General features: G+C 46.5%; 1 protein-coding gene across 1 annotated transcript; it reads right to left on the reverse strand.

Moving 5' to 3' along the window:
- Positions 1-925: 925 nt before the first annotated feature.
- Positions 926-25,111, reverse strand: MYCBPAP (MYCBP associated protein). Its single transcript, XM_028716706.2, has 19 exons — positions 24,763-25,111; positions 22,627-22,754; positions 22,139-22,301; positions 21,870-21,976; positions 19,107-19,287; positions 18,489-18,604; positions 17,393-17,543; positions 15,963-16,078; positions 15,621-15,772; positions 14,993-15,098; positions 13,041-13,230; positions 11,325-11,512; positions 9,862-10,008; positions 8,458-8,778; positions 7,333-7,454; positions 6,053-6,168; positions 4,366-4,478; positions 3,940-4,122; positions 926-1,085 (listed from the first exon to the last, which is right to left on the reverse strand). Exons 1-19 carry the CDS (start codon positions 24,809-24,811, stop codon positions 984-986), a joined length of 2,751 nt encoding a protein of 916 aa, XP_028572539.2. The 5' UTR covers positions 24,812-25,111; the 3' UTR covers positions 926-983.
- Positions 25,112-26,469: the final 1,358 nt, after the last annotated feature.

Raw genomic sequence — 26,469 nt, forward strand, 5'->3', positions numbered from 1 at the left:
GCCGATAGTGCCAGTCCCAGGCTTTAGATGAAACGGGGATTGGGGGCCTTTGCTATAGGAGAGGCATTTATTCTCTATAAGTGGCCCATTCACCCATGAATGTTTTCAGTACAGCAAAATACAATGCACAGCATCTCCTGCAAGCGTTCGAAAGTTGGCATTTACTCATTGCATTTATATTCCACATTTCTCATCATGTTGATGTAGTCCAAAGAGGCAGTAGCCAACTAAGTTTCTAGATTTCCCAGAGGGCCGCTCATTGCTAGTGGTCCCATGGGGATGACCAGAGACATGCCCTCAGCAGATCCTTGCACATTATCACAGGAGGGCTGGCCATGCTGCTTGGTGGGTATGAGTATAGGGCTTTTGCTTGAAGAACTACAAAACCAGCTTGATGGGGCATTTCCTTGGCGGCGCGGGGGGGAAGCACCATAGCAGAACAATTCCACTCCCAAGCTTCTGAAAAGCCCTTGTCTGTAAACAGGCTACTATAGCATTGATGGAGCTCTGCAGGCTCCAACAATCATAATCCAGGGCTCTGCAATGCATATAGAAGTAGCTGCTTGAAATCTGTTTTTATGAGGAAGAGGGAACTTGATGGTGAACAACAACAACAACAACAACAACAACAACAACAACAACAACAACAACAACAACAACAACAACAGCAAGTTATGATCTACCCCTGGGTTCAATCATGTCGTTGTTAATGTATGAAGCCAGTCATAGCATTGGTCTGAAAACCTTGCCATACTGTGGATTGCCCTTAATTACACCCCGAAATTTTCGACAGGGCTATACACAGCAGAGTACAGAGAAACGAGTAGTGCCAGCCAACTGTGGCAGAGTTAATTGTGCAGATTAGCCCTCATGTCTATTTAACCAATTGGCAGCTTTATAAACAAAAGGAAACTGCTCTGGCACAGCATATATAAACAGGGTTTATTATTATTATTATCATTTCATTATGAAATCAGTAGTATTTAGACAAAAGGTGGCTTGTTCTTCTTTTCTAAGGGATCCTTCTTCAGCACTTCAAAGAGGGAAAGCATTCTGCTCACCATTGAATCCAGCAGTCCATAAACCTAAGAACAGGAGTCAAAAAAACTTTCAGGACAAAAATGTGGACAGCAAAGTCCCAGTAGAAAGGTACACATGAACAGACAGTCAAGTATGTTTTTTCTCAGGTGGTTTTTTTGTGTTTGCAGGTATCCCATAACAAACATTCTCTCTGTGTGAGAGAGGCATTTTTCAGCCTTCAACAGAGAAACCCTGTACAGTACATGTCTGTTCAGAAGTATGCCCCACTGAGTGCTCTGTGGGGCTTGCTCTCAGATACATGGGTCTAGGAGTGCAGCCTTAATGACCAACTGCAACTGAGGATAACCCTCTATATTACTGCTGCAGAATTCCATCATCAGTGACAAATTGGAGCAATCCCAACAGCTCCTAAAGCCTCTTTGTTCCATTAGTGTAATAGCTGAGGAAGCTACAAACATATAAACCAGGGGTCAGCAAACTTTTTCAGCAGGGGGCTGGTCCACTGTCCCTCAGACCTTGTGGGGAGCCAGACAATATTTTTTTTTGGGGGGGGGGGTGAACGAATTCCTATGTCCCACAAATAACCCAGAGATACATTTTAAATAAAAGGACACATTCTACTCATGTAAAAACATGCTGATTCCTGGACCATCCGCAGGCTGGATTTAGAAGGTGATTGGGCTGAATCCGGCCCCTGGGCCTTAGTTTGCCTACCCATGATATAAACATATACTATTTGGGGTACATGTAAAGCCTCACCAAACTTGGGAATAAGGCCCACTGAATTCAACAGGACTTCGGAGTAGACATTAGGACTGTGCTGTAAGCTGCTGCCCATCTTTCTTTTCAGTGGGCTGAGGAAAGGCTGAAACCTTGCCTCACACAGGTGCAAAAGAGGACTGTGCATTTAGAGGCAGGGGGGATTGTCATTTCAACAGGTTAAGTGCTTCATAAAATTTTGGGAAGCACTCTCGGCCCCATGTTTTCTCTCTCATGTTTGACATGCTCAGCTGAAGAAGATGCAACCCCGTATATCCTTTTGGCTAGTGGAGGTTGAAGGCAGGTTATCGTGCCTGCTGGCTGTCCTGGGAGATCCTGGAATGGCCCTCAGGTGCTGGTCTGGCCTGCCCTTCTAAGCTAAGATCAGGGGTGAAAAGTGGCAGGAATTAGATGGCCATGAAATGCACACTTGCCCACTGCATACTCAAGTGTGGCTCAGTAGACATGGATAGGATTTTAGGAACAGAGGAAGCTGCCTTATCAGATCATTAGCCTATCTAGCTCAGTTCTGTCTAAATCAACTGGCAGCAGCTCTCCAGGATGTCAGGCAGAAGTCTCTCAAACTGTTGCAGCCAATCAGAACCCACGGATGTTCGGGTTCCAAAGAACGTTTGCACTCACTTCCGGGTTTATGGCATTCGGGAGCCAAAACATCCAAGTTCCAGAGCGTTCAGGATTCAAGGTACGAATGTATTTTTATCACTAAATTTCTATACCACCCTTCATTTAGAACATAAAAACAAACAAAAACAATTGCCTGCTAGTTTAAAAGGCCATAAAGGTAAAGGTAAAGGGACCCCTGACAATTAGGTCCGGTCGTGGCCGACTCTGGGGTTGCGGCACTCATCTCGCTTTATTGGCCGAGGGAGCTGGCGTACAGCTTCTGGATCATGTGGCCAGCATGACTAAGCCGCTTCTGGAGAACCAGAGCAGCACACGGAAATGCCGTTTACCTTCCCGCCGGAGCAGTACCTATTTATCTCCTTGAATTTTGACGTGCTTTTGAACTGCTAGGTTAGCAGGAGCAGGGACTGAACAACGGGAGCTCACCCCGTCGCGGGGATTCGAACCGCCAACCTTCTGATCGGCAAGTCCTAGGCTCAGTGGTTTAACCCACAGCGCCACCCGCGTCCCTTAAAAGGCCATAGATTGTATTAAAATGTTATGGTTCTGGCTGAGTTTAGTCCGGAATAGCAGCCTAGCCCTATGCTGTTAGGAGACAAAAAATGTAATTATTCCATCAGTCTATCAAGTCTCAAGTCTGCCTGAGTACTGAGAAGAAGTCACTGGGGAGAACCGATTCGTATTTCAGGACTGCCGGAGACACTATTTCCCCCTAATGCCTGGCCTCTGTGTTATCACAGAAGATAACTCTGCTAGATGAGCTTGAGGAAGCAGATGAAAAGGTCACTCTGAACTTAAGGAGAAGGCACCCGTTTCAAAAGCAATGCATGCATGAAGGACTCATTATAGAGAAGTTTTAACTTTCATCTCAGGAGCCTGGATTAAACAGTTACCTGTCTGTCACAAATGCACAGCAAGTTCTAAGACTGAAATCAATTGCCGTACGTTGAAAAGATGGCACAAAATGAAAAAGCAACTGGGAGACGATGACAAGCAGCCTCATCCTAGGCACATTTGTTCAGAAGCAAGGCCCACTAGTTTTAACAGTAAAGGTAAAGGTAGTGGGACCCCTGACTGTTAAGTACAGTCGCAGACGACTCTGGGGTTGCGGCGCTCATCTCGCTTTACTGGCTGAGGGAGCTGGCGTTTGTCCGCAGATAGTTTTTCCAGGTCCTGTGGCCAGCATGACGAACCAGAGCAGCACACGGAAACACCGTTTACCTTCCCACCGGAGTGGTACCTATTTATCTACTTGCACTTTGATGTGCTTTTGAACTGCTAGGTTGGCAGGAGCTGGGACCGAGCATTGGGAGCTCACCCCGTCGCGGGGATTCAAACCGCCAACCTTCTGATCAGCAAGCCCTAGGCTCTGTGGTTTAGACCACAGCGCCACCCGCATTAACAGTACATACCTACAAATAACAGGGTTCAGAACTTTGGCTAAAGCAGTGAGGAAATGGACAAAAGGTGACAGCAGTGGGCACACCGACTTACTTCGACATAAAGTTTCTCGTGGTACTTTTCCTGCAGGATTGGGTCCACTTGTTCTTGGTGAGCTTCTTGGGCTTCTGACCCTGCAGCTTCCTGTGACGCAGAGACAGACTCCTTTGTCTCCTTTGTGGAACCTCTTGCTTTTCTCTCTTCTTTCAATTTGGCTTTCATGCTTTTGGGACGTTCCTGTTTAGAAAAAACACAGGTGTGATATAGACTATAGAGAGAGCTCGGAGCAAGCCGAGGACATACGTCACAAGAACGTCTTCTCATGTGTATTTCCCAGCAAGTTGCACGTCCGAAGGAAGCCACCCTTTCACAGCAAAGAGGCAGCTCTGTTCAGAAGCTCCAAAATCCTTTTCGAATACTTCCTCGGAATCAAGTCCTTCGTTTCCAGCATTCGTATCTTACAAGAGTCCAGCTATGTACCTCTTTGGCCGCTTTCGCTTTTTCTTTGTCTTTTTCCTTTGCAGCCTTCTTGTCTTCTTTCTGAAGTTTCCGGTCCTCTTTCCCTGTCTTCACGGTAACTGGCTTCACCTCAACTGCGCAGAAAACAGAGCAATTTTGCTAAACTGAACCCTCTTTAGACTAGAAGTGATAACTTTCCATTATTTCACCGGTCACCATCATCTACTTTTCTTGCCAGGTAACTAGTACCAAGCTCTGAAAAGTCAGGAACATCTGAGATCCTGTTCAACAAACATCATTCGCACATCTCCCTAAACCAAACCATGGCTTAGCATGAACATACGAACATGCAGGCTTCTGGAGCAGAGACTGCAAATGCTTTGCTCATCCCTGGTCATTTCGCTGCTGAGCTGAGCTGACCTACTTGTGATCTGTTTGAAGAAAGCTAAACCCAAGTTCAAATGATGCACTACAACAAACCATGGCTTAGTTCAGCAGCAAAACGACTGGGGAGGAACAAAACAGCTGCAATCTCCTCTCCAAGAGCCCACTTGGTTGCTCATTCATGCTAAACTTTTAGTTTCCTGTTAATTATGCTGCTTTGAATATATACTATACTATACTATACTATACTATACTATACTATACTATACTATACTATACTATACTATATAGTATAATATATACTATAATGTTTCTTTAAATAATAATATTTCCCAGCCTTTTGACTAAGTTCAAGTGTAGTATCTGTTTTTTAAGAACAGATACTACACATGATCTTAGTCAAAACGCCGGGAAATATAATTATTATTATTTTAAAAAATATTATAGTATGATGAACTTGCAAGCAGGATTTGAAGCATGAGCCACAGAAAAAAAATAGGACTTACTATAATATTGTTTTGATATAAGAGATAGAAGATAGGGTGCAGTAAAAGGAGAGAAAATAAAATCACCATGGAAAATGGGATGGGAAGTCGATAAAACAAAACAATGTATTGAAGTGTATATGTGGAAATTTTTCCTTTTTCTCTTGAAATTACATATGTGTGTGTGTGTGTCTGTGTGTTACCAGACGTCCCCGTTTCCTGGGGAAAGTCCCTGGATTTACAGATCAGTCCCCATACAAAATCCATTGAAGTTGAAAAGTGTCCCCAGATTCATTGAAAAAAATCTGGTAACCTTAATATATATATATATATAATGTATACTTTATATTTTACTTTCTTCAGCAATGTTTTATCCTTGTTTCATTTGATGTTTTGATGTAGGTTGTAAACCACTCTAAGATGTTTTTCTTAAAAATATAAAGCATCATAGAAATGAAATTGACGACAACAACAACAATGCTGGCATGACAACCTAACATGGTAAAAGGTAAAGGAGCCCTGGATGGTTAAAGCCAGAGCGCATGGAAACACCATTTACATTCCTGCCGGTAGCTGTTTATCTACTTGCACTGCCATGCTTTTGAACTGCTAGGTCGACAGGAGCTGGGACAGAGCAACGGTTGCGGGAATTCAAACCTCCAACCTTCTGATCAACAAGCCCAAGAGGCTCAGTGGATTAGACCACAGTGCCACTTGCATTCCATCATAGCACGACGAGGTCATTAACTACATAGCTGGATTGGCAGGCTGCACTCCTGGCCTCTCCAGATTCTGCCAAGCTCCACAGAAAGATCTCCTCCATTGACACAATAGCTCACCTACTTCCTCTGGAACCATTTCTACGTAAGTATCCTTCTCAGGCATACCAAGCAGCGACCTGAGCACCAGTGAACGGCTCACCAGACCATCGATCACTTCACGCCACAACTGGAAACTGCAATGAAAAAGGAACTAACTTAAGTCTGAGGAGGAGGAGGGGCCTGAGAAAGCAACAGAACGTTGCTACCTGTTTTTCAATGGTTTTTCTCCACCTTCAGAACCAAAGGCAGCCCGAAACTAGCAGGAGCTGCCCCATGTTAATGTGACAAGGCAGGAAAAGAAAGCTCCAAGTGTTGTCACATTCCAACTACCATCAGCTCGGTCCAACTAACTACCCAGCTCAAGTCAATGACCCGGGGCCAGTCACCATCTGTCAGGCTGATCAAGAAGGTTGTTGCAAGGGGCAGGAAATGGAGGAAGGAGGAGAGCAATACATGCTTCCCTGAACTCCTTGGATGAAGGGACTGTGGAATAAATAAACAAACCCAATTACATCTAGAATTGGCTTAAGAACAAAGACAACTGTGAGCCACCCAGCACCCCAAAATACCTTTCCTCCTCTTAACATGGATCAACCCACCTGTTGGGAGCCCCAGCTTCTTCTCTACTCTACACAGCTTTTGGGTTTGCTTCTGGAGGGGATAACAGAATCGTAGAATTGGGGGACCCATTGGGCCATCTAGTCCAACCCCCTGCAATGCAGGAATCTCAGCTAAAGCATCCATGGCAGATGGCTTAAAAACATCCAAAGAAGGAGGGTCCACAACCTCCCAAAGGAGAACATTCCATTGTAGAGCAGCTCTTACTGTCAGAAAGTTCTTCTTATGTTTAGTTGGAATCTCCTTTCTTGTAACTTGAAGCCATTGGTTCATGTCCTTCCCTCCCAAGCAGGAGAAAACAAGCTTCTTCCCTCTTCCGTGTGGCAGTCCTTGAGATATTTGAAGATGGCTATCGTATCTCCTCTCAGTCTCCTCTTTTCCAGGCTAAACATACCCAGCTCCTTCAACCGTTCCTCATACGGCTTGGTTTCCAGACCCCTGATCAATTCTAAATTGGCTGACAATGTTACCAGTCAGCTAGCATAAGGTGTCTGGTGGACAAAATCAATCCTTTACAGCAGTTATGGGGAGCCTTTGACCTTCCAGATGTTGCTGAACTCCAGCTCCCATTCTCCCTTGCCACTGGCCATGCTAGTTCGGGTTGATGGGAGTTGGATTTCAGCAACATCTCAAGGGCCACAGGGTCCCCCATTCCTGCTTTACAAACACCCACAACATACCATATTTGGTAAAGGAGGTCTGTCTGAGGCATCACTGGTGGATAACAAAGCTCCAAGGCTGCTCTATTGAGCTGGGCCAGGGCAGCTTCTCGTTCCTCTTCCTCGGGGATTGTCAGCAAAGTCTAACGAGAGAGAAATCACAGCCAACATTTCTCGGTTTAGTAACACCAAATGTTCCTGGCTATCCATGGCCAGACCGAGATCACCATGCCCGGTAGAATGAAAAATTTGGGCAAAAGAGCTGCCCCACCTCTAGCAGCCTCTGTGAAAGTTAATAGCTGGCCTCAGCCTTGTAATGCTTCCACACCTCCCCTGTCCATGGGAAATAAAGGTAAAAGGTAAAGGACCCCTGGATGGTTAAGTCCAGTTAAAGGTGACTATGGGGTTGCAGCGCTCATCTCGCTTTCAGGCCGGGGGAGCCAGTGTTTGTCCACAGACAGCTTTCCGGGTCATGTGGCCAGAATGACTAATCCACTTCTAGCGCAACGGAACGTGATGGAAATCAGAGCGCACGGAAAAGCTGTTACCTTCCTGCCACAACGGTACCTATCTACTTGCACTGGCGTGCTTTTGAACTGCCAGGTTGGCAGGAGCTAGGACAGAGCAATGGGAGCTCACACTGTCGCGGAGATTCGAACCGCTGACCTTCTGATCAGCAAGCCCAAGAGGCTCAGTGGCTTAGACCACAGCGCCACCCGCATCCCTTTACTGAATGCCTGAACCACAAGATCTGCATTTGCTGGATACAGGGATTCTCCCTTTTGGCATCCACCTTAAAAAAATGACATGGGACTAAACATATGAAAAGCCATATTTGCATTTGAGTTTCTAATGAAGATAATAGCATTGGAAGTGGGCTGGATCTCTGGAAGCTGGCTTGGAAAATAAAGACAATCACTGGGAAATAGAACTAACGATGCATTGCTCTTCCGGGGTTATTCGTGCAAGCGTCTTAAGACGACATGTTTGTACACACCACATTCCAGTCCTAGACACAACTCCCGATTCTTCTTTCAGTCTAGCTGCCTTCAATAAACGAAATGTTTGGATATGTTGATAACAAGGCCGAGGCTTTCTAGGAACAGGGCAGAGCCAGGAGAAGTAAAGAACACCCGAATCAAGCACCTGTTTGAAATCAAAGATGGACAGATTCCACTCCACTCGGTTGATGTCCTCCATTCGGTTGACGTCCTCCACATCAGACCTACTCAGCTCGCCGGCCAGCTCCTCCACCATGGACTTCCTCACCGACGAATCATCTGGGGACACACTCTTACGGGGCAATTCGTCGGGACTCTTCTGCCGAGACTCCCCACCGCTCTTGGGTAGAGAGGCTTCTTCTTGGGTAGCGGTGCTTTTCCTCATCTCCTCCTCGTATGGAGGAGGATTCATGAGTTTATTCCACAGCTCATACAGCTCCTTTACCACTTGGTGCTGGTAGTACAACTGAAAGCGAGAGAAGAGAAGGGAAGAACGTAAGAAAAGCCCCTCTGGTCCATCACTCTCTTCTCACCGTAGCCAACCAGATGCTCGTGGGAACCCCAACAAGCAGGACCCCAAAACAAGGGCACCCTCCCTACTTGCAAGGCCCAACAACTGGTATTCAGAAGATAAGGACAGCAAGGAAGGATTAAATACACTATGATATTAACATACTTAAACAGATTCCGATGGATTCCATGATGTAGAAATCCCATTTTAGGATAGAACTTGATATGCCAGCCCAATATAAATAAATAAAAAATGGCTCCCAGATCTGCCATGGGAGTTGTGATGTAGAGTTAACGATTGCTACTAGTTGTATAGGTGGCTGTGCGTCTAGCTGTGGCAGTGAATCATGCTGTTCTCTTACAATAAAGCTGTTCCTTTGTTAAACGACATCCTGGCCTAGCTTCTTCCCTGAAATCACCTGACAGGAGGAATATAGAATCACAGAATTGTAGAGCTGGAAGGGACCACGAGGGTCATCAACCCCTTGAAATGCAGAAATCTTTTGCCCAACGTGGGGCTCGAATGGACAACCCCGAGATTTAAGAGTCTCATGCTTTACAGACTGAGAGTATGCTGGGTAAGTTCTGGAAACAGCGGCTACAGCTCCTCTTAGGGGAGGGGGACTGTGTCACTAAAATCCACAATCCCTTCAAAGTTCAAAACTCTTCCTTCTAGCCTTTAGGCAACAGAAATACAATGAGGAATGTTGTTAAAAGTCTGTCCCTATTTTGCCAAAGAGTTATTCCTTTCTTGCTCCATTTACCTCTAATAATGAAGAAAATGCTCCGTTTCAAAGCTAACTTCCCATCGGCCAGTCTGGGTTTTTAAAGTGACATTGAGCCCCGTCCTCCAGGCCTCGGTGACTAAGCCAACAGTCCGGTATGCATTTAGATAGGAGTAAGTACCATGTAACTCTGTGGCACGCACTTCTAAATAGAGACAGTTCAGGAGTGCAGCGCATGAACCCTAAAGCTGATTCCTGACATCCTGACCCATAAAAAACCAACAGCACCCTCTCACTCCAAAGCAGAAAGATACCTCTGGGTTCATTCTGTGGAACAGCTCTTCCTCTGTGACATACGCATCGTGAGGAGACCGCGGTCGCTCTGGCACACGGATTCGATCAAGCAGGTCCTTCAGATTCTCTTCCACTATGACAGCAACTTCCCGGGTTTCTAGCTCTTCCTGCGATTTCCAAGAAAAGCACATGAAAGTTTGGTTATGCACATTCCTGTTGCTGAAGCACAGGGAGAGAAAAATACATAAACATGCAATGTCGCCTCAGGGCAGCAGAAGCAAAGAGGAAGGAAACTCTGCCCTCTGCCACTGCCCAGATGAACAAGGGCTGTGGGGAGACTGTTTCTCTCCCTCCCTTCTACAGTATTTGAGCATCTCTGCCCAGCCAGCCTCACAAGGTCACTGTAAAAGAGTGAGTGGCCCAAGGTCACCTAATGGGCTTCATGAATGAGTGGAGATTTAAAGTCTGCTCTCCCTGGTCCTGGCTGGAAGTTCTGCTTTGGCCTGGAGAGGCAAGAAGGGAACCGTCCATTATAGTCAGTCAGGGAACACCAGCAAGCTGAGCTGCAACTGCTCATGCTGAGCCCTTTGATCACTGTCTCCTTCACTGCAGATCTTTGCCACCTTCTCTTATCACTTGTAAATGTAATCTCCTCCTGGGAGTGCGAAGCCAAGATAAGATCACCCAAAATGTCACTCCTTCCTTGCTGCTGCTGCCTCCAAGCATTAACTAATCAAGAAGTTTCAGTGGTCTGAGGTTCCTTCCAGAAAAGCCCCAAAGATAGCTTGATCTATCTCTCCCCCACCAAACTGGAGGGCAAGATGAAGATGTATTTTTAGAAACCACTTCTCAAGAGATTGAGGACAAACCTTTCCTGACAGGATTGGAAGTCTTTGTTCTTGTTTTTGATTTTTAAGCCCAAGTTGGGCAAAAGTTGATGCTTTTCACCTCAGCAACCAGGAAGCTTTTGGATACTGAGGAGACAAGAGCTGAAGACCCCTTCTTCTCTGGCAAGCCCAACCCTTCACTCTCCCCCGATACAATAAAGTGCGCTTTTTGTTAGCTAAGGGGGTGCCAGAATCTGGAGCGCGATCAGGTCTTAATGTCAAAAGATCCAGGGTAACATGTGAGAACTGCAGGCTTGCATGCAAACTGTACACTACGTAAGAGAGGCATAGTCCTGAATCTTTCAGTGATAGTGATGGACTTGGTGGTGATGGACTCAACTTCCCTCAGGACCAGCCAATATGGCCAACAGTCAGGAATGATGGGAGTTTCCAGCAACATCTGGAGGGTCACAGGCTAACCAACCCTGCTCTACAGAAATCCCCAATGGCATTCTTTCATCCGTGTGACCATGACAAGGAAACTATCTTTCCCCGTGGGCAAACAGAATGTGTGCTCAAGCCTACTCATCTCACAAAAGACATCTAACCTTAGAGCACCCGATAACCCACAATGTTCGTAGCCCCTGTTTGATTACCTCTATCTCGTTCCTGAGATCAGCTGATATATCTTCATACACAGCAATTCCCCACAGGGTCACTTGCAACATAGCACCTCCTAACAACACAGGACGAGTGCCAAACTCCCAGGACTCTGTGAAGATGCCTGCATTTATCGCCTTGAAGATGAAAGAAAACTTCCTGGTTTCTCTAGGTAGGATAACGCCTAACAGGAACAGAAGGGAATGGGGATGCATTGCAGTTTCCACTGGCAAGGCAACTCCTCTGACAGCAGCTTCACACATTGCTTTAGTTTTCATTCACATATTTTCAGATTCATATCGCCATCTATCAACAAGCAAGAGTCCTCAAGGCTTTTGCAAGGATGTAACAGGGGCTTGCAAAAAAACATGTGTTTGCCGCAGTATGAATTATACAAGCGCATGTAATGGCTGGGGAGACGCAGCCAGATGGGCGGGGTATAAATAATAAATTATTATTATTATTATGTAGGATGGCCACAGCCCCCTATTTCATGTAGAGGTGCCACTAAGCATGCCTTGGTCATTGTGTAGCGTGCAAAATGGCCCAAGGAGGAACAGAAGGAAGACAATGATTTCAGTTTATTAGGTGGCCTTTTGCCAGGATACTCCATATAATCTTCACCCTCTGGTGTCAGCCTTCCTGTTAATTTTGTCTCATACATATCATGCTCCTTGGACCGGGACGCATTAGGCAGAGTTCAGCAGAATCGCTTTAGTCAGTGCATAATGACCTGGCCTTGAACAAAACACATCCAACCGACTGCAAACTTTTGACACTAGGCTCTAGGCACAAATGGTCAGTATCCTAACCATCTGTTTGAAGCACACCCATGTGACTCTACAACCTCCAACAGCTTTTCTTCATTTGGCACCCAGGAGGATCCCCTTTGCCTCAATGCCTGGCCACAGACGTAAAGGTAAAGGGAACCCTGAACATTAGGTCCAGTCGTGGCTGACTCTGGGGTTACGGCGCTCATCTCACTTTATTGGCCGAGGGAGCTGGTGTACAGCTTCCGGGTCATGTGGCCAGCATGACTAAGCTGCTTCTGGCGAACCAGAGCAGCACGCAGAAACTCCGTTTACCTTCCCGCCAGAGCGGTACCTATTTATGTACTTGCACTTTGATGTGATTTCGGACTGCTAGGTTGGCAGGAGCAGGGACCAAGAAACAGGAGCTCACCCTGTCACGTGGATTTGAACCACCAACCTTCTGATCAGCAAGTCCTAGGCTCTGTGGTTTAACCCACAGCACCACCCGCATGCAAATAGAACAGGTGGAGGGTGGGAGTAACCTTCCAACAGTTTGACTTTACCCCCAAAGGCACCGTCAGAAGCCCAGTTCAAGGACTTCCATTTGCACAGCTTTCCCCTGCCCTTCTTGCACCCCTACAAATTAGCTCTGGGTGGGTTGGGAGAAACCCTAGAATAGTGCACAGGGGAGAGGGGGCGTAGGGGAGTCATGCTTGCACAGATGGAATGACTATAAGATCACAACATTGAATTCCACCCTCGGCCTCTCTTCCTCTTTAAGCAGCTAAGATGACCTGCTAGCTACCACCAGGGCACAAAGATGATCAAACTTATACTTGAGATCAGAACCGTTATGCTCAATTCAGCCTCCTGAGGAGGTTGTCCTGCCTGTCTGCCTGCACTTGGCATTTTTATCGATGCTGCAAACGTCGACCGGGGACGGGAGGAGGAATCACCCACCTGATCTGGTGTTGAAGTAAAAATTCTGCATGTCTTTCCTTTTTTTCTCTTGAAAGCTAAAGGGATGAGGCAGCCTTCGCCAATCGTACCAGATGGCAGCCGTGCCGTCATTGCTCACAGTGAGCAGCGATTCAGCTTTCTCACCTACTAGAATTTCAAAGGTGACCCGGGCAGCGATGCCAACTTCACCCTATTGGGCCAAAAGCAAATAAAACACAAGGATGCCAGAAATCGTCAAGTTTTGCCTGGGATGACCACACTGCCCCCCCCCTAAAAAAAACCTTAGCAGCTCAGGGCCAAAGCCAGTGCTGCTTCCTGATTCGGTTACATCTCTTTCGGCAAACGAAGACAAAGAAAATGTGACACCCATGAACATTTTGAACATTCTTCAAAGCACATGGAAAGGATCTGCCTTGGAAGGCAGCTTTTGTCGCATCATTAGGTACCCTTACATGATTACAAACTGAATGGAAACAAGGCTAGAGCAGGAGTGGCTAACAAGGTGCCCTTTAAGCATTGTGCACTACAACTCCCATCATCCCTCACCCTTAGCCATGCGAGCTGTGATTGATGGGAGTTGGAGTCCACTAATATCTGGAGGGCAGCATGGATTTGGGGACAATTTTAAAAACCTAGCCTACCTCTTTCCTGCCCTCGTACCTGTGGCTCCTAGAAGCTGTCAGCATCCAACAAGTGACCACACCGCAGAAAACAGCTTAAACCGGTCAGCTAGACCAGGTGAGGGTAGCCGATGGGTCTTAAACCCTTGGTGAGCTAGGGACTTCTTGTATCTCCTGCATGCAAAGGCAGGTGGATTGAGCGAATGAGACCAACAGCGGGTCCAGTTTCTGCATGTGCTGTAGAGGGAATTGAGGGGCAGGTGGGGCTCATCAACCTGGGAAGGCAGCCCATCTAGGACATGGGTAGGCAAACTAAGGACCGGGGGCCAGATCCGGCCCAATCGCCTTCTCAGACAGTCCAGGAATCAGCATGTTTTTACATGAGTAAAAACATGTGTCCTTTTATTTAAAATGCATCTCTGGGTTATTTGTGGGGCCGGCCTGGTGTTTTTACAGAAGTAGAATGTGTGCTTTTACAGTGGTACCTCGGGTTAAGTACTTAATTCGTTCCGGAGGTTCGTTCTTCACCTGAAACTGTTCTTAACCTGAAGCACCACTTTAGCTACTGGGGCCTCCTGCTGCTGCTGCTGTGCCGCCAGAGCACAATTTCTGTTCTCATCCTGAAGCAAAGTTCTTAACCCGAGTTACTATTTCTGGGTTAGCGGAGTCTGTAACCTGAAGCGTATGTAACCTGAGGTACCACTGTATTTAAAATGCATCTCTGGATTATTTGTGGGGCATAGGAATTTGTTCATTCCCCCCCCCAAAAAAAATATAGTCCGGCCCCCCACAAGGTCTGAGGGACAGTGGACCAGCCCCCTGCTGAAAAAGTTTGCTGACCCCTGATCTAGGAGAAGGAAAACTCTGACCCTAAACCTCCACTGACTTGAGACTGTACTCATTCGTGAGAAAGGCTTTGGGAGTAAACCGCTCACTGCTTTGCAGGACATCTTTGGGAGAAGAAAAGGCTAAGGAGAAAGCCCGACACAAATCCAGAGTGGAGTCCTTAAGGCAGCTGGATGGCATCTTTTAGGCCTCCTCTGGCAACTCCTGCAGCCAAGCTGGTGTCAAATGTATTGCTTTGCTTTGCTTTGGACCACATCAGCGAGGCTGAGGGAGGGGTCTTGCCATCTGGGCAGCCCAGGATCTCCATCCACACTGCCCAGGGCTTGCGCCCCGGAAAGGTCACTTTGGTACTGCAAACGCAGCAAGAACAATGCAGGGCGCAGCAGTTGCAGCCCCAGAAGATGCCGTAACCTTCCAACAGTTTGACTTTACCCCCAAAGGCGCACTCCCGAGACAGAAGGATGCCAACCACAACAAGCCCCACACCTCTTCACAAGTGGTGTTGATCCAGCGAGCCGGTTGTTCGCAGAACTTCAGAGACGGGCCCAACACTGGTGCCAAAACCACATCTGGGTACTTTGCTAACGGGTCCCTAATAAATACAGCAAAAAAATAAAATGAAAATCATTCAAGGTCAATTATGTAGCTCAGCAAGATTTAGTCAATTTTTTTCTTTTTTGTCTCTGATTGGTAATTTCTTCTCTTGGTAACCAAAGCGACCAAAAACTCACTAACTTAAGAGTTTTCTTAAATGAAGAATTGTTGTGTGCAGGCCACTGCTGGAGGGGTACACACTTTAAATCAAATATGGAGATATATAAGGCACGTCATCAAAAGAAGAAGAGGAGAGCCAAGCCTCAACTCACTTTGGGTTTCAGAGCCTGAATGGGTAAAGTAAAATAAAATGGGGAGGGTGTTGCATAGAAGAATTGGAGGGTGGGGAAAAGGTTAAGCAGTCCCTTGCACTCACTAATTCCCCCGCCCTGCAAATACCTGCTGCCCCAGAATGAATGTTTTATGGGAAATACGGGTTTGGAGAAACCATGCTGTCCTCACAAAGTCAGGCTTTGTTCCAGGCCTCTCATCCACCCGTCCTCAGCCAAACGTTACTAACCAGTCTTTTTCTTCAGGAAATTCTCTAGTTTCTTCTTCTTCTTCTTCTTCTTCTTCTTCTTCTTCTTCTTCTTCTGCTAAGGAGGACAGACTCTCTGCCGTTACACTGGTGTATGGGTGATTTTTGCTTACAACTTCCAGGCCATCCAGGTCCTTAACTCGAGGGAAAGGGGGTAGGGGGAGAAAATGTGCTGTGATTTGTGCTGGCTTTGTTTCTATTGTTTAAAAGGAAAATCAGAACATCCAAACACAATTTACATTACAAACAAGGGGAAAGCTACTGAGAAGTTATACTTTGGCCTCGTATGAACAGCCTTGCGCATTGAAATTATTGTCGCCATACCGGGTTGTAAAAATCCAGCTTTTCTAAGATATCCTTTAACTCGTTTCGCCGCTGCTTCAGAAAGAGACTCTTCTCCCAGGTGCGATGGAAACTGAGGTATTTTGAAGGTCTGGTACCTGTGGGGAACGCCCAAATGTGACCCACAGATATATACACCAACAGGTCTAGTAACTGAGCTTTATGGTTTCTCAATAGAAAGTGTCCTCATGAATGCCAAGCTGCGAGCTTAGCTATAGCAGTTTCTGACTGATTCAAGCTGATCTGAACAGAAATTCTAGCTCCCAAGCAGCTTGGAGATTTCTATGGCTTTTCTGGGTACAAACACACAACCCCTCCCTGCACAACCTCATATGAGATAATCAGCAATTGGGGGAAAGCACTCAGATGTGGTGGCACCTAACAGCATGCTGCGATCATTTTCCTCTACAGGAATCTAGCATTCGGGTTTTGCTTTCAGACTTTTTTTGGGGGGGGGGCAGTCCATGCAGTTGAGAGGCTGCTGTTTTGCCCCCAGTGGGGCCAATTTGTTGGGGTTGGCTATTCAGTCTTGGATGCTTAAGCCAAGAAATTGCCTCTTTAAAGATATTTAGCACTAGTAGCCGCATCAGTGGCACAAGACAACTGAAGAAGCCCAGAAAACTGTGCTCAGGGAGTGTGCTATCCACCAAAGAGACAATTTCTTGGACTGCTAGGGCGAAACAGGGATAGAACGCTGGCACCCTGTCTTCTTTATTACTTCATATGCTGCTTCATCAGCACCTCACAGCTACCGGGAACAACGCTGAACTTACCCTTTTCTCGAATCTTCTTGAACTTATTTAAAAAACAAGAAAAAAATGAAAAGCTGAGTCAAAAAATTGTAAGAACCTAGTAAAATCTGATATTGCAAGTTCACTTTATTTTAGGTACTGGTAGTTTGTAAGTTTTCATGGCACTTTGTAAGTAACTGTCTCTTTCACACATATTTGATAAATGGTGTAAAATTATTTTTGAACAACTGTGTGAATATTTGTCGCCAACGTGCTGTACGAGTTGCACTATTCCAGGCATAGGCAACCTTTGGCCCTTCAGATGTTTTGGGAATTGTAGTCCAAAACATCTGGAGGGCCAAAGGTTTCCTATGCCTGCTCTATTCTGTTGCCTGCACACACCTGCTTAATATTAATCCTGGCTGGGAAAAGTTGGGACATTCTATCAATGCAGAAAAGCGGTCTCCAGAATTTTTTCATATTTACCATCTCAGTAGTCCTTATTAGGGCCCAACGGCAAACAGTGCTGAAGGTGGATGCCGCACCACTGCCCAAATGAGGGATTTCTGCAAGATCATATTTGCAGCAAAGCAACAGGAAATGACTCTATCCCTTTGAAGTCATCCTAGGCAACCTGGCCACCACGCCCCCCAATAGCCTGATAGGCTCATGGTGCCTCACCCATCTCATTCCAGATGCTGCGAGGTTTGCCAATGTGAGTGACTTCTTCTGGGAAGCCAAGGTCACTTTGGCCCATTGTCACTGCCAGTCCATTGACCTCATCTCCAATGAGCACAGGCTGGTTCCAGAATTCAGTCCCTACATTGAAGCCCTGGGAAAGAAAGCAGATGGTCACATAGCTTTGGTTTGGTTTTGTGACACAGGATAAAATGTGGGTACAACGCTGGGGAAATAAGAACACAAGGTAAGGATACGACTCAGGATTATGAAGAGCTGCTCAGTTTAAGGATGACCAAAGTGACCTCCTGACCTCTTCTTGTTATCTGTAATTACTCTCCATCCAACCCTGCTTTGATATTATCTCTGTATTTATGACCCTGCTTTTCTAGTTTACTTTTTTTAAAATCACACACAGAAACACTCAAAGCAACACAGCCAACGAAAGTTCAAAATCAGTGACATGAAAAGGCACCAAGGCATATGACAAATCTGATGAAGTAGATATTAAAAACAGCTAAATGGTGACTTAATGTTTGCATGTTGAAACAGAAATAAAATGTTGACTGAATGCTTATTATTTTTGTTTACGTTAACAGAAAATACTGCAGAGTTCTTGTGCTTTTCCCACCTGCCGATCTTACCGTTCTGAAGCTAAGAAGTAACAACAAGGTTCTCATGCAATGCTGAGCCAAACCATGACTTTGCATGAATGTACAAGCCTGCAAGTTCCTGGAGAGGAGGCTGTGACTGTATTGCTTCTCCTCCCTCCTTGCTGCACTGCCATGAGCTAAGCCACGGTTTGCCTTAGTCTGGCTATTTGACCCAAGGCTCATAGTTTGCCTTGCTCCAGACAAATCACACGTGCTGCTGCTAAACATTTGCCTTTGACGTCCGTATTCAACACCCTAATCTTACCATTTGCGGGGATGTATTTGGAGCAATGGTTCAAGCCCAGCCGACTAACTTGCATTCCACCCCCCCCCACCCCCCAAATACTTGGAGGGTGCGTGTGCAAAACACGCTTAACTACGCAGACATGGAATTTGTCACAAGTCTCCTCAAACGTCACCCGAAGTAAGCTATCAAGAACAGTCACCTTTCCAAGGTACAGAAAAGGGAGGCTGCGGTCAATTAGAGTACGCTGTTCCTGGATTTTTCTGTAACTCTCCGCAAAGTTCATCAGCAGTTTGCTTTCCGATTTGTGGAGACTTTCTAAAAACAAAACAAACAGGCAGACAGTTGTTCTCATGCTGTAGGCCAGTCCCAAGGTCTAGGAAATCCACATGGCACGTGCCCTATGCTCTGGGTTATAGTTCCACACTTACAATCACTTCTTATTAATTACGTAATATACACCCCACCTTTTCTCCAAGTTGCTCAGAAGGTGGCGTGCACATCTCTTCTTTCCCCCCCTCCCCAACTCTCAATTTTATCCTCACAACAAGTCCGTGAGGTAGGTTAGGCTGACAGAAAGTGACTGGCCCCAAAAGTCACACCCAGTGAGCTTGATGGCCAAGCGGGAATTTGCTCCTAGCCCAGTCCTCTACCCACTACACCACACTGTCTCCCTTACTTAAAACCTTCCCTCCAGTCAAAGATAGAAAAGGCCCTTGTCAGCACTGGAGTGAGCGCCATCAGCCACCATCACTAACATGGGTGCATCTGGGTTTATTTGGGAACGCCTGCAACTCGCTTGCTGCAATATTTTATTTACCACACAGCCTTTTCTGCTGCATCCTCCTGAGCATCATGTTGCGGTTCCAGTTCTGAAGGGCCATGTGCTGCTGTGAAGGCGATGGGGCGCTTTTCTTTTCTTCCTCGCGCTTCTCTCTGAACCTCCCCAAAAGTGGGACTGACGCTCCATGCAGTAATTCATCAGGAACTAGTCTTGCTATCTGGGGGGGGGGGGGGGGGCGGACAAAAACAGTGTTCCAGGCTTTAATTCCCATATAGTGGTACCTTGGGTTAAGAACTTAATTTGTTCTAGAGGTCCGTTCTTAACCTGAAACTGTTCTTAACCTGAGGTACCACTTTACCTAATGGGGCCTCCCGCTGCCACCATGTGTTTTCTGTTCTCATCCTGAAGCTAAGTTCTTAACCCGAGGTACTATTTCTGGGTTAGCGGAGTCTGTAACCTGAAGGGTCTGTAACCTGAAGTACCACTGCATAGGGCACAACAGCCAAAATACAACAACCCTCAAATAGGCAAGATACTGACCTCATGCAATGCACCCAATATTTATTTATTTATCACATTAAAAGTTTGCGTGACTGCAAACTTTATCACTAATTAACACATAATTCCAGGCAATTCCAGACAGAAGCCTTCTATTGCAAACAGGTTGGCCACATCCAGATTTTCCTGGATGTTTATCGGGCATGTGATAGCCCAGATTTTTCAGTCACAATCATAGAATTGTTGAGTTTGCCTTCACCCCGGTACAGTTCCCCTTTATCACGTACATAGCCCAGAAAGACAACAACAAGAATCTGCCGACAGCATACGAATCAATATGGCTAACCTGACCCAAAAACCCACCCCCTCACGCAAATAAACAAATCTCACTACAGCCAACCAAAGGCAACCAACCGCACCCTAGGCTGCCCCCAACCTCTCTTTCCACCAAGGAAATAGAACAAGCGAATAGAAAGAGAGCCTGCACAAGCGACGCTGACACAGAACCCCACACATACACTGAGCAGAAATAATAGAAGCATTGCCACACCACACCACCCACCATTCCCCGCCCCTTTCCTTCCCAACCTAATACTGCATGCAACACTAATGTCTCACAACAAATTTAACTGATCTGTAGAAAACACAACTTGAAAAGAGAGACAATGCCCTCCCATCAGATGTCAAAGAGATAAACAACTACAGTGGTGTCCCGCAAGACGAATGCCTCGCAAGACGGAAAACCCGCTAGACGAAAGGGTTTTCCGTTTTTGAGTTGCTTCGCAAGACGAATTTCCCTATGGGCTTGCTTCGCAAGACGAAAACGTCTTGTGAGTCTTGCGATTTTTTTCGCTCCCCCCCCTTTTCTAAGCCGCTAATAGCCTTTTAGCCGCTAAGCCGCTAAGCCTTTAATAGCCGCTAAGCCGCTAAACCGCTAATAGCGCTAAGCCGCTAAGCCGCTAATAGGGTTGCTTCACAAGACGAAAAAACCGCTAGACGAAGAGACTCACGGAACGGATTAATTTCGTCTTGCAAGGCACCACTGTACCTGACATTTAGAAGACATCTGAAGACAACCCTCTTTAGGGAAGTTTTTAATGTGTGACATTTTAATGCATTTTAAATCTTTGTTGGAAGCCGTCCAGAGTAGCAGGGGAAACCCAGCCAGATGGGCAGGGTACAAATAAATTAGTAGTAGTAGTAGTAGTAGTAGTAGTAGTAGTATTAACTAAGAATTTTTAATTAAAAAAATTATAGAATTGGAAGGGACCACAAGGAGGATCCAATCTAACCCCCTGCAATGCAGGAATCTTTTTCCCAATGTAGGGTTCAAACCCACGACCCTGAGATTAAGAGTCCCATTCTCTACCATCATTGCCATTCTGCCACTTATCATCTACACCAGCGGGCAGAGCCTGATGGAATGTATCTGGAGCAGCAGTAGGTGAGTGATGTCGCTCACCTCAATGAGTCCTTCCCCTGCCTTTTTTCTGTTCTGGGCATGCACAAAGGTATTCATGACTTGTATCCAATCTAAAAGTGTCCCATCGGTGCTAGGTTTTAAGCTTGTGTAACAGGACTCCCCGGGACGCGGGTGGCGCTGTGGGTTAAATCACAGAGCCTAGGACTTGCCGATCAGATGGTCGGAGGTTCGAATCCCTGCAGCAGGGTGAGCTCCCGTTGCTCAGTCCCTGCTCCTGCCAACCTAGCAGTTCAAAAGCACGTCAAAGTGCAAGTAGATAAATAGGTACCGCTCCGGTGGGAAGGTAAACGGCGTTTCCGTGCGCTGCTCTGGTTCACCAGAAGTGGCTTAGTCATGCTGGCCACATGACCCGGAAGCTGTACACCGGCTCCCTCAGCCAATAAAGCAAGATGAGCGCCACAACCCCAGAGTCGGTCACGACTGGACCTAATGGTCAGGGGTCCCTTTACCTTTAACAGGATTCCCCACCCTCCTATGCAACCTCTAAATCTGCTCTGGGGGGTTCCCCCCAACCCTCCAGAGCAGATTTGAGGAAGGTGCGTGGCACATGGGACAGAATGAGAATGTCCTGTTCCAAAAGCATAAATATTTGCTCTGATGGGATGCTTACTTAGTGCTGCATTGGATAAAAGCAGGTCTGTCTGTCTGTCTGTCTCTCTTTCTATATATAATGGAGGAAGTCAGACAAAATCACCAGTAAAATGGCAGGCTTAGAAAGTTTAAACAGCCACATGGTCCTGCTGGCATAAAAAGGTCCTTGAGGGATGCCTGCTCAATCAACCCGCAAAATAATACTACATACATCAGCTGAAACCAACCTGATCCTGCCCTCTTTTTGCAGCTTCTTGCTTGAATTCCTGGAGAGTTCCTAATATGCTATGGGGGAGGATGTATCCAAAGTTATCAACAGCTGGTTCTTCTAGACCTACAACAAAGACAGCAAAACAATAAATCATAGATCAGACCCATTGTATAGGTCGAACCTCAGAGATTATTTTTTTTTAAACAACAACTTCCAACAACTATTCAGGAATTTCCAATAACTAGCATACCTCACTCTGGGGGAAAAACTGAAGGTTGACTATACCAGAATATTGCAGTGATTTCTTGGTTTCATCTGAAGTAGTTGGATAAGCAACCAGGAAATATGACTTCTTCCCAACTTCTTGGGGCTTGGATTTGCGAATGAGGTACTTCTTGGTCACAGGAATTTTCTCTTTCTCTTCTTGAGGCAGTTGTGCAGTACGGAGCTAACGAAACAAAACACAGCCCCAATGAAATGATCACCAGAGTGAAACATGAAACTAGGATCCATGGCAACATTTTTACATGTTCAGGTGATAAAATAAATTCTTAGGAGAGAAAAACGAAGAAGGAATCGTAAAGTTGTAAAAGGACCTTAGGGGCAGGTAGTCCAACACCATGCAATGCAGGAATCTCAACACACAGTTCTGCATCCATTTCGAAACCACACCAGACCCTGCTTGGCTTCACTAATGTGCTAGCAGTTTGATTCCTGCACCACTGGGAAGCTACCCTAGCCTTCCACAAAGACTGCTGATATCCTATATTCACCTTTTCCAAGTCTTCCAACTTGATGGCTAGAGCCTGGATTTCATCTCCTTGCAATACACAGCTCACAGGTTCTGGCTCTTCTTGAACCGGAGAGGAAGGCTGCTCATATGTTTTTATCCTCTTCTTTTCTGAAATACAATTCCTTCGTTTTCCACAAAAATTTCATTTCACTCATCAATTTGAAAACATAGTTTAAAGTTTGGTAGAATCGCAGGGCAAAGAAAAAGCATTGTTCCATCCCCAGTGTATATTGGAATTATACAACATTCTGGCTTCAATCCAGATACAGGTCACACTCCTACCCAACAAGCCAAGAATATGCATGAGCTGTATGTGGGATGCTGGGAGACTCTTCTTGGCCACTTCAATTCCCCCTTTGCATAAGCGGCTGAACCAGGCATAGGCAAACTCCAGCCCTCCAGATGTTTGGGACTACAATTCCCATCATCCCTAGCTAACAGGACCAGTGGTCAGAGATGATAGAAATTGCAGTCCCAAACATCTGGAGGGCCGGAATTTGCCTATGCCTGGAACAAACCAGGACCCGGCAGCTTCCTGTTATGGAGAAACCCAGAAACTATGGCTTATAGCTTCAAAACAAGGCAGGATATTTAAGCCACCTTTAAGCCATGGATTCATATCCTGCCGCATTTCCTAGGGCAAAGCATTCCAACATCTCAGGACAATCACAGCTCCTTGTGTCAACCCGCCACGTGCCCCAGCTTTTCGCAGCTCCTCTGTACAAAAACATGGTGAAGTTGATCACCATATGACACATTTAAGCGCTGCATTTCTGTGCATCCTTACAGGAAAGTTTATGCCTTATTAAAGAAGTACATCTCTTTCTACACAGAGACCTGATGGAAGCCACATACTTCTGCCACAGACCTATTCTCTGCACGTTGGTTTACTCCCCTTGTAAAGCCAACCAAGCCAGTGATCACTGCCAATTCTCGTGGCAGCGAATTCTGCAAATTAATTCCACACAATGTGCAGAAGGATTTTCTTTCTACTGTCAGGAATTAACCGCCAACTGAAAGACGCCCCCCGCACTCACTTTGCAGACACACACCCCGAATCAGCCCCCTGTTCTCTTACTGAGCTTGAATCTACCACCCTTTTGTTGCCACTTTCTGCCTCTGTGAAGATGGTGATCCCAGGACTGAGATCTCTGGAGCTTTTGCTAGGATATGCCCCAGCTGCAAGGGGCTTAGTTTGAGCAAACACTTAATCCTGGAACCTGTAGAACTTATAGAAAAGTGCAATGATAATGAAGGTTACAGTGCATAAGGCCCAGGTTCAATCCCTGGCAACTCCAAGTTCAGCTGTTTGCACCCCTGACTGCCAGTCATTACGGGTCAACAGAGGGAAGGAAACTAACTTCCTAGGTTGCTTGAATACAGTGGTACTTCAGGTTAAGTACTTAATTCATTCCGGAGGTCCATTCTTAACCTGAAACTGTTCTTAACCTGAAGCACTTTAGCTAATGGGGCCTCCTGCTGCTGCCGCGCCGCCGGAGCACGATTTCTGTTCTCATCCTGAAGCAAAGTTCTTAACCCGAGGTAATATTTCTGGGTGAGCTGAGTCTGTAACCTGAAGCGTATGTAACCCGAGGTACTACTGTATACAGCTTCTAAGGTCAGAGACGGCAGTTCCTAAATGTTCAATACCAGTCTCTTAGAGGGTAAAATACCAGGTATAAAACCCCCATGTCCCATCTCCTCCGTCCCACAGAATCCAACTTCGAGGCCCCCAATAAAATATTTGAAAGTCCCGTCCCCCCCGCAAAGTTGATGGGCACTGCCATCCAAATGGTGTGTGTGCACCATGTTATGTGATCAATTATGCAGGGTGGGGCTTACCTGCCCTCCCACCCCCCTATTTTATTCAAGTTTCGCACCCCTGCCTCCATCCTTCGCTGTGGTATGAAAAATGGCTCTAGAGCGCCTTGTAAGCTCCTCCTGTGGGCACCTTTTGCTTTTGTTTTTAAATTAAATGCTCTCTTCATGACGAGCTTAATGCAAGGCGGCTTCCTTCCCAAGGCTGATGGGAAACCCAGCCAGATGGGCTGGGTATTATTATTATTATTATTATTATTATTATTATTATTATCATCATCATCATTCCCTTTCCTACCGGGGGGCGTTTTACTGGTGCGCGAGTCCTTCTTTCCCGGCCTGTTCATTATGCCCAGGCTCCCTCCAGCTCTCGCTACCCGCGGGAACCGCTACTTTCCCCGCAAAAGCAGGCGCGCGCGCGTCGCCCGCAGCGTTCCCGTCTCCACGGCAACGACTTTTCCTCTAACAGCCCGGCTGGCAGCGGAGGCAGCTCCTCCCCTCTCTCCTCCCCCCAAGGCGGGGCTCGGGGGGGGGGACCAATTAGGCAGCGGAGAACCACGCCCACACACGCCGATGGAAGGGTGCGGAAGAGGAAGGAAAGCCCGGGTCCCCGGACGCATGCGCAAGGCTCGGCGCACGGGCTCAGTGTTCCGCGCGCGCCGGCGCAGCCGTGCAAAACCCCGTGGCAATAGGTGGGGCGCGCGTGCGGCGAGAGCCTCGCTGAGCAGGTTTTGCAGATCAGCTGCGGAAGCGCGTTGAGCTGCTGTGAGACGCGCTTTGCTGCATAGGCTCCAAGGAAAAGGCACCCGCTGTGTTGCGCGGCAATGCCTGCTAAGTAATGGCTCCCTGCTTGCCTTCCTGGTTCATTTGTGAATCATAGCGTTGGAAGGGACCTCCAAGTCTCATCTAGTCTAACCCCTGTAGCGCATGAATCCTGCCCACAGTCATCCCGGAGCGAGTTCAGACCTTGTGCTTAACACCAGACGCCACCTTCTCTTTTCTGCTGCTGCTGCCAGATGTCAATGAGAAAAATAATTACCAGACTGTAATAGGTTTTTGTATTTTAGTGTTCTATTGGAAGCCGCCCAGAGTGGCTGGGGAAACCCAGCCAGATGGGCGGGGTGTAAATATTATTATTAATTATTATTATCATCATCATCATCATCATTACCTCTGCCAGTGGCGAGTTCACACACCAAGGCTCCAGTTGCAAGAGGAGCGGTAGAATAGGATGGCCTTTCTGAACTCCAGAAACACCCAATCGGCTGCCTCCAACTCTTGAGCAAATCCCCCTTCCTTTTCACCTTCTAAAAATGGGAAGTAGTAGAGGGTGCGCCGCCCCCGCATGGATGCAAATACGCGAGCAAGTGGTGTCGCCACCGCAGTTCGGGGGTTTTGGTACTTATTCCATTGTTTTCCCCGCCTACTCCATTGAGGCAGGCTTGTTTCTCCATAAACTCGGATATGACGGTGACAGGAAAAGTCCCATTAGTTTACATGTTTACCAAGTGATGTAAAAACGTAAGTGTTACAGGAGACGCCCAATGAGCTCTTGACAGTTCCAAAATAAAATCCCAGCGTAGGAAATGCTACAAGGAAGAACTGGACTGGGAGGACACCCCTCCCCCAAAAAAATATCTGCCCCCCCCCCCCGTATTTGAGATAAACATTTGCTTTAGGATAAGAGTTCTGCTACCTTACTAGCAATTATCATATGCAAAAATAATAATAATAATAATAATAATAATGGCCAAATCAAGTGATACTGCATTTAAAGAATTACCGGTAACAATTGTTAATTGTGTAGGTGGCTTTAAAAATACAGGTGTGGGAGGCTTGAACACTTTGCTGCCTGCTGTCATTTGTTTTTTGGCAAATTATGCTGTTTTGGGGAGGGAGGGGACCAAAGCATGTATGTCAAAATGCCTATAATATTTTCTCTTTTTTAAGGGGGGGGGAGAGAGAGAAACTAAATTGGCAAAAGGAGGGAAAAGGTCATAAACTG

This window comes from Podarcis muralis, chromosome 2 (genome assembly GCF_964188315.1).
Source record: "Podarcis muralis chromosome 2, rPodMur119.hap1.1, whole genome shotgun sequence".
NCBI lineage: Eukaryota > Metazoa > Chordata > Lepidosauria > Squamata > Lacertidae > Podarcis > Podarcis muralis.

What these genes read in the sequence shown, in the direction of transcription:
- MYCBPAP (XM_028716706.2), bottom strand. Translation starts at nt 24,811, where the DNA reads ATGAACAGGCCGGGAAAGAAGGACTCGCGCACCAGTAAAACGCCCCCC. An exon ending in CTTTTCTGTACCTTGGAAAG is followed by an intron (nt 17,544 to 18,488) that starts GTGACTGTTCTT and finishes TTTCTTTCCCAG; the next exon opens with GGCTTCAATGTAGGGACTGA. An exon ending in AGCTGGATTTTTACAACCCG is followed by an intron (nt 15,773 to 15,962) that starts GTATGGCGACAA and finishes CCTCGAGTTAAG; the next exon opens with GACCTGGATGGCCTGGAAGT.